Consider the following 7,640-nt stretch of genomic DNA (forward strand, 5'->3'; position numbering starts at 1 on the left):
GAAGGACAGAAACCATATGTTTGCACTCATAGGTCTAGCAGGAAAACAAGATAGACCTAATGGAGAACCAGGGGGAGCGGAGGAGAGAGAGAGTTGGGGAGAGGGAGGGATGCAAAACTTGAGAGACTATTGAATGCTGAGAATGAACTGAGGGTTGAGGGGGAAGGGGGAGGGGGGAAAAGAGGTGGTGGTGATGGTGGAGGGCACTTAAGGGGAAGAGCACTGGGTGTTGTATGGAAAACAATTTGACAATAAAATATTATGGAAAAAAATAAAATTACAAATTAAAGTAAAAAAAAAAATAAACATGTTAAAGACATTCCCATCACCAAAAAAGAAAAAAAAAAAAAACCACACACAACTATCTTTCCGAGGCACCTGGATGGCTCAGTCAGTTAGGCTTTCAACTGTTGGTTTTGGCTCAGGTCATGATTTCATGGTTCATGAGTTCAAGTCCTGCATTGGGCTCTGCACCGACAGCACGGATTCTGTCTCCCTCTCCGTCCCTCCCCTGTCTGGTCTCTCTCAAAATAATAAAAAATAAACTTTAAAAAAATCATAAAGAAAAACTATCCTTCATACCTCTACCTCCCTCCAACTACCCTTTCTTTCCTCCTCTTCAAAGTCCAATTGCTCAGTTTTCTATGCTTGCTGTATCATCATCTTCTCACTTCTCATTCATTCCTCAACCCAAAGCAATCTAGCCATTCTACAGAAACTGAGCGATGTCACTAATAACACCCACAGTGGTAATTCCAGTAGACATTTCTCAAGTATAATTTTATATGATACTGATTTCAGCAGCTCATAATGCCAATTATTCCTTATTTCATGAAATACTTACTTTGGCTTCTATGTATCATATCCCACAGAGATCTGTCAAAGTCAGTCTTCTCGCCCCTCATCCTCATTTTGTATTTTCTCAGCCACTCCATATTTTCAATGAATATTTACATGACTGCTCTTCAAGTTAATATCTAGCTAATGACTTTAATATCCTCTGCTCTTCTAAAGCCTCTCACCAAAAAACTACAGATTGTTAAGTCATTAATATCCATACTTCCAACTCAAGATCCAAGAATAAAATTAAAATAGTACCCTGGTGAAAAGTAAAGGGAGCCATCAAAAACCCACCCACACTGTTTTATTAAATAGCCACTCATAAGCAGAAAGAATCTACAGATGAGTAATAATCTGAAAGGATCCAACATGGAATCTATGCATAGTGGAACATGAATGAAAGGCAGAAAGAGAATAATAATATATACACTGGAAAATTTACTCCAAATACTAGAGAAATTTTTAGATTTTTTTTTAGAAATTTAGATCATACATCCTAATCCAAAAATAAGACTGAATAAAGAAGTCTAAATTATAACTCTGATGATCTCCAGAAGTTCTCTGGATGACAAAAATATGCCTGTGGTATTAGCAATGTAGGTCAGAATACACAGAAATAGAACTTTATCCATTTTATAATGTTAGTATAGAATATATCTTATAATAAAATCCTTGAGGTAAATAGCAATTAATATAACAAAAATTATCAAATTTTAAAATGTACATTTCATACAACTAAAACCATTTTGACCAATAATACGTACCTGTTTTTCAAGTTTAGTTTGAATGTCTTCTAGCTCTCCATTTCTAATTGTCTCTTGTTGTAACATTTGCTGCTGCTGCTGAAGAGTATGCTGTAGAATTACATTCTGCTCAGCAGTCTCTTGAAGACTGTGATTTTTAATCTTTAGTTCTTTTTGTAAACAGTATACCTAACAAATATATGCATTTCTCATTAAAAAGACATGTTTCAAATAGAAAGCAATAAAATGTCAAAGCTGTGTTCCTTATTATCCTCACCTATAATGTGGGACAATTGCATTTATGGCTATAGTTTGTTATATGGGAGGGCAGGTTCATTTTTCTGATGGGAGAATGTTAGAAGGGTCTGCTTATAGGGCCAGCTCTGGGATGGTGTCTGGGAATGTGGCTTTTGAAACATTCCCTAAGTGATGAGATTGTTTTGCGTGGCTCTGGCACTGGGAGTCTGTAATTTTAATACTTTTGACTGTCCTAGGTAATCAGCCCTCCATTAAAAAAAAACCCTGAACTTTTGAGTCACAAACAGGATTCTTTGGGCAGAAACACTGCCCACATATTACAAATTTTCACTGCACAGAAAGGAGCATGTTTTATGTGACCCCTCCCAGAGAAGGGAGAGAACACAGGAAGTTATAGATTTTTCCATACTCTGTATGACGAATCTTTTTTCCTTGCTGATAATAAACTATAGCCATAAAAGGCCCACATAAATGTTAGGTGCTATTTATTTATTGTATTATCATTGTTACTATTGCTGTTGTCTGTAAAATGGTATCTTAGCAAAGCACTTGAATATTCATGCTCTAAAAATAATACATAAAGGAATGACAGTATCAACTAAGAAACTGTGTTCATTCACTCCACATATTTAAGACTTGAATATGCTGGTCCCTAAAAGTGCTTTAAAAGTTACCTTTAAAATTATCTGAAGTATCTATTAAGAAGGAAAAAAAATTCCTTTTGTCCTAGTAATCCAAATCCAATAAATCTGCCAAAAGAAATTATTTTAAAAATCATATGAATAAACACAGCATAATTTAATATGCATTTTATAATACTCCTTACCTGCTCCCAAAAGGGGAAGGTTTAAAAATGATGATTTATCAATCTGATTCAAAATGATGCAACCATTCAAAACCATAATTTAAAAGATAATAGTAATTATAATATTTTGCAAAGTGATATTAAATGGAAAAAAACAGAATTACATTAACATAAGTATGAAAAACATGTAAGTACCTAGAAAACTGAAAACTTAAGTATAAGAAAGTAGATTATAAGTAAATCTTTAAAAGATTTCTTATTGTTGCTTACACAATAACTTTTTAACATGAAGGAAAATAAAAGCCATTCCTTTAAAGCAAAAACATCTTTGCAATAAGTATTCCAGAAGAAAGGAATTTTAAACTTCCTAAGAAATAGTGGAAGAAAACACTGTGTGATCCTTTCTTCTAATTATCCAGCAGGTGAACATTCAGCAACATCATGGAGCCATATTAGGGGCCAAATATTCTTTGTTAATGATGAGAAACTCTTAAATGTCACATTTCTTCATTATGTAATGATACTATAAACCTGGAGACCCTCATGCAACCAACCAATTTCTTATTCTATTATTATAGTCCTTTTTTTTGATAATCTACTTAATTTTGTCTGTATAAAAATAATTTATTTAGTGCAAACATATATCAGTATCACCTGTTTTACTTGCTAGCTCCTGAGAAAAATGCGTATCATGCTTAGTGCAGTGGTTTATTTTATACAGAACTGATATGCCTGCAAGAGAAGTTTAAATACTATTTTTTCTAAAACATCCTCTCTTAAACTTATTTTTCTGGTCAGAGAAAAAAAGTGGACAAAATGTTAAGACAAAACAGAAGGAAAAAAGATCAATCTTAACAAAAACACGAAGAAAGCCATACCACATAATAACAGTAAAAAATTTATTTCAGTAATCTGGCCACTGGCAAAATAATTTCAATTAAAAATACTGAATATCTGTTAGTTGTATCACAAATATCAATCCTCAAAAATCAACCTGCATCTATCCAATTTAAAGTGGCATTTTATTGTACTATCCTATAACTTCCACTTGACTTTAAAATATAAGAAATAGGTTTTCATGAAATATTCTGCTACATAATTATATTCAGAGAATAAAAGTTTCCTAAAGGATTCATTATTTTATTTTTTATAGTTTACTGTCAAATTGGTTTCCATAAAATACCCAGTGCTCATCCCCACAACTGCCCTCCTCCATGCCCATCACCCCGTTCCCTTTTTCCCCTCCCCTTCAGCCTTCAGTTTGTTTTCAGTATTCAAGAGTCTTTCATGATTTGCCTCCCTCCCTCTCCCTTTCTTTCCTCCCCCTTCACCTCCCCCATGGTCCTCTGTTAAGTTTCTCCTGTTACACTTATGAGTGCAAACATATGGTACTGTCCTTCTCTGCCTGACTTATTTAACTTAGCATGACACCCTCGAGTTCCACCCACATTGCCACAAATGGCCAATTTCATTCTTTCTCATTGCCGTGTAGTATTCCATTGTATATATAAACCACATCTTCTTGAAGGGATTCATTATTTTATAACTGGTGTCAAGAAGAAAGTAGAATTTACACTATAAAATCTACTTTACAATTAACTTTATCTAGATTAATCTATATCCAAAGGAAAAACACTCACAATTATTATTTAAACATAAAACATAACTCAGGGGCACCTGGATGGCCCAGTAGGTTGAGCTTCCAACTTAGGCTCACGTCATCATCTCACGGTTTGTGAGTTTTGTGCCCATATCAGCCTCTCTGCTGTCAGAGCAGACCTCGCTCTAGGTCCTCTGTCCCACGCTCTCTCTCCCCTCCCCACTCACACTCTCTCTCAAAACCAGATAAACATTAAAGAAATAATTTAAAAAATAAAATATAGCCCAGAAAAGTTACTGATATGATGGTGCCAAATTCTCAAAATTTAAGTCCATCAATTTGAATTAAAATATCAATGAGTGATTTTATTGAAGAAATGCCTTATGCAAAAAATGTTTAGACTTATTCATATCTATTTTGTGTTTATTTTCTCCTATCATTTTAACAGTGTAATTCTGCATCAACATATACCTTTACCAATTTAAATTTTTTCAACATAATTTAGAACCCCAAAGTTATTATTATTTTAATCATAAATGTACTTGCTTCAACATCTGGAAAATAGTGTTTGCCTGAGGCAAAATCTCAGAGGAATTTTTATTAGCTTTTTGTGGTGGATAACCAACATTTAGTTTTTACAACTGGCTAACTTCTTCCCAATATGCTCTAGGGCCACTTAATTATTCAGCTAGTATGTGATTTAAAGATTACTGATTTAATCTACTGATTAAAAAAATCTAAAAGATTAAAACATCTTTATAACATTACCTATTATTAACAGAATGGATGCACTGTGAACCAAATCTAATGTTATAAAACCTATTTATTTATGATGAAAAAAACCTCACAACTCTGATATAATACAGCTGACTCTTGAACAATAGGATTTTAACTGCAGAAGTCCATTATGCAGGTTTTTTACAGTACAGTTCTGCAAATATATTTTCTCTTCCTTATCATTTTCTTAATCACATTTTCTTTTCTCTATCTTACTTTACTGTGAGAATATAGCATATAATACATATGACATAGAAAATATGTGTTAAATCTATGTTTATGTTATGGTAAGGCTTCTGGTCAACAGCAGACTATTTGGAGGTAAATTTGGGGGAAGTCAAAGGTTACATGGGGATCTTCAACTACTGGAGGAAGGATTCCCCACTGGAGGGGGATCAGTGCCCCTAACCTCTGTGTTGTTCAAGGGTCAACTGTAATTAACTGTAATATTAACCAGCATTGACATTAAAGTTTGCTCTAAAGAAAAATAACTCAAAAGTAAATAAATATATGGGGTGGTACTTAAAAAAACAAAGTAAACAGTAATTGGATTTTTTCCCCATGTTTCTTATCAATATATGTAAAAGACTGAAAGATAACCTGTTAAGTAAGCCAATTCATGTACACTGACTGTAATAATGCAGCAGCAATAAAAGGTGCAAATCTTTCTAATGTATTTACTTAGTTCTTAGTATAGTTGTACATACTTCACTACTACTTCTGATTTCTAATCAGTTCGGAGCCTAGGTTTATATTTCCAGTCATTTTGGAAATAATTCTAAGTTCATCTTAGGTAAATGCCTACTCTTCACCATAGTCTCTGATTTGGTTAATGAGAACACGAAGTCTAAAGCTCAATAAATCCTTGTTACAAACACTGCCTGTCTCCAGATTCCATCTCTGTCAAGTCCATTTACACTGAAATATAGTGAAGGCTATCGAATAAATGTCTAAACAATGTTTTAAAGAAGTTCACAGTAAAATAAAAAAAGCTTTTCTAATTTAAAAAGTCAAAGTATCTATAGTTTAGGCAATTTAAATTCCATATACTGCAGTGGAGAAATACATGCCTGTCTAAGATGCTATAAAAGCCTTCATAGAGAGACTTGAAGGAAGAAGGCAGGACCATATAAAATATGAAGATTTCCTTTTTTTAACCTCTAAACTTATATAATTATGTGATACACCTAAGTCTGGAGTGTTTACTTTCAGATCTGTGTCTGCTTTCCTCCTGCTATGCTCCATGTATTGCAGGAAATTCCTCTCTGGGTAAGATTTAGCCAATGCGAGGGACCTTTAGCAGTTCTCTTCCTCTACGGCCTCAGTTTCAACTTAGACAGACTCCTTTGTGGCCCAAGCTCACTAGGCAGCCCTACTTCTGGACTATAGTCACACCATCTCTTCCTGATATTCCACTATCCCTGATGATGGTAGTAGGTCTTTTTTATTTTTTAATTTTTTTAATGTTTATTTGAGAAAGAGAGAGACAGAGACAGACAAATGGACAGACATACAAGCATGAGCAGGAGAGGGGCAGACAGAGAAAGAGATGCAGAATCTGAAGCAAACCCCAGGATCTGGGCTGTCAGTACAGAGACTGATCTGGGGCTCGAACTAACGAACTGTGATATCATGACCTGAGCTGAAGTCAGATGCTTAATGATTAACCAAGCAGACCTAGCAATCCGGATACCCCTGTAGTAGGTCCTTTCTCATGATAATCTGAGTCTCTTTACCATGCTTTGTTGACTTCTCCCCTCTTCCATCACGTATGTTATCTAATTCTCTGCATTAAATTGTTTTAAAGATATACAAAGTATTCTGTTTTTCTGGTTGGAACTGGCTGCATATATTCTAGTCAACACTGATGAACATTTGTTGGGGGTGATTTCTGAATATGAACTTAAGGTTTAAAGCTTATATTTATTTTTTAAAATAGAACTTACTTTAAATTTGTATTATAAATTCTAACAAAGAAATAAAGGAATTCTTCACTAAGATTATCCCTTTGAGCAAACATTTAGTGAGTACATATTATGTTGAAAGCGAAGTGGTAGACTGAGGATATAGAGATGAATGAGGTAACTCGAATCATCTATCTAGTATCTCAAAAACTCATCTCAATAGAGAAAGCCAAATTTCTAAATGTAATTCTTCACCCATTAGACAACTAGAAGTAGCAAAATCAAAATAAAAGAAAATCTGAAGAATTTTATACCTCTAAATCTAAAATAATATTCTGTTAATATATTAGAGCTAGTCTTTGTTAATTAATAACAATTTAATCTTATGATTCACTAAAAATGATACAAGAATCAGAATTTTAAGGTGATATATTTTGTATTACAGAGAATTAATGTGTGTTTCATAAAGAATATAAAATTGGGGTGCCTGGGTGGCTCAGTCGGTTAAGCATCCGACTTTGGTTCAGGTCATGATCTCACAGTCTGTGAGTCTGAGCCCCGCACCAGGCTCTGTGCTGACAGTTCAGAGCCTGGGGCCTGCTTTGGATTCTGTCTCCTTCTCTGTCTGCCCCTCTTCCACTCATGCTCTGTCTCTCAAAAATATATAATCATTAAAAAAAATTAAAAAAGAAGTGATTTTAAAAAAAGAATAT

General features: G+C 34.1%; 1 protein-coding gene across 1 annotated transcript in view; it reads right to left on the reverse strand.

Moving 5' to 3' along the window:
• Nucleotides 1–7,640, reverse strand: part of CCDC18 (coiled-coil domain containing 18) — an 83,358-nt gene that overhangs the window by 33,740 nt on the left and 41,978 nt on the right. The window contains exon 16 of the mRNA XM_029945801.1: nucleotides 1,605–1,772. Within this exon, the coding sequence (XP_029801661.1) occupies nucleotides 1,605–1,772 (168 nt within the window). The remainder of the gene's footprint in view (nucleotides 1–1,604; nucleotides 1,773–7,640) is intronic.

Source organism: Suricata suricatta, chromosome 8, assembly GCF_006229205.1.
Source record: "Suricata suricatta isolate VVHF042 chromosome 8, meerkat_22Aug2017_6uvM2_HiC, whole genome shotgun sequence".
Lineage (NCBI taxonomy): Eukaryota > Metazoa > Chordata > Mammalia > Carnivora > Herpestidae > Suricata > Suricata suricatta.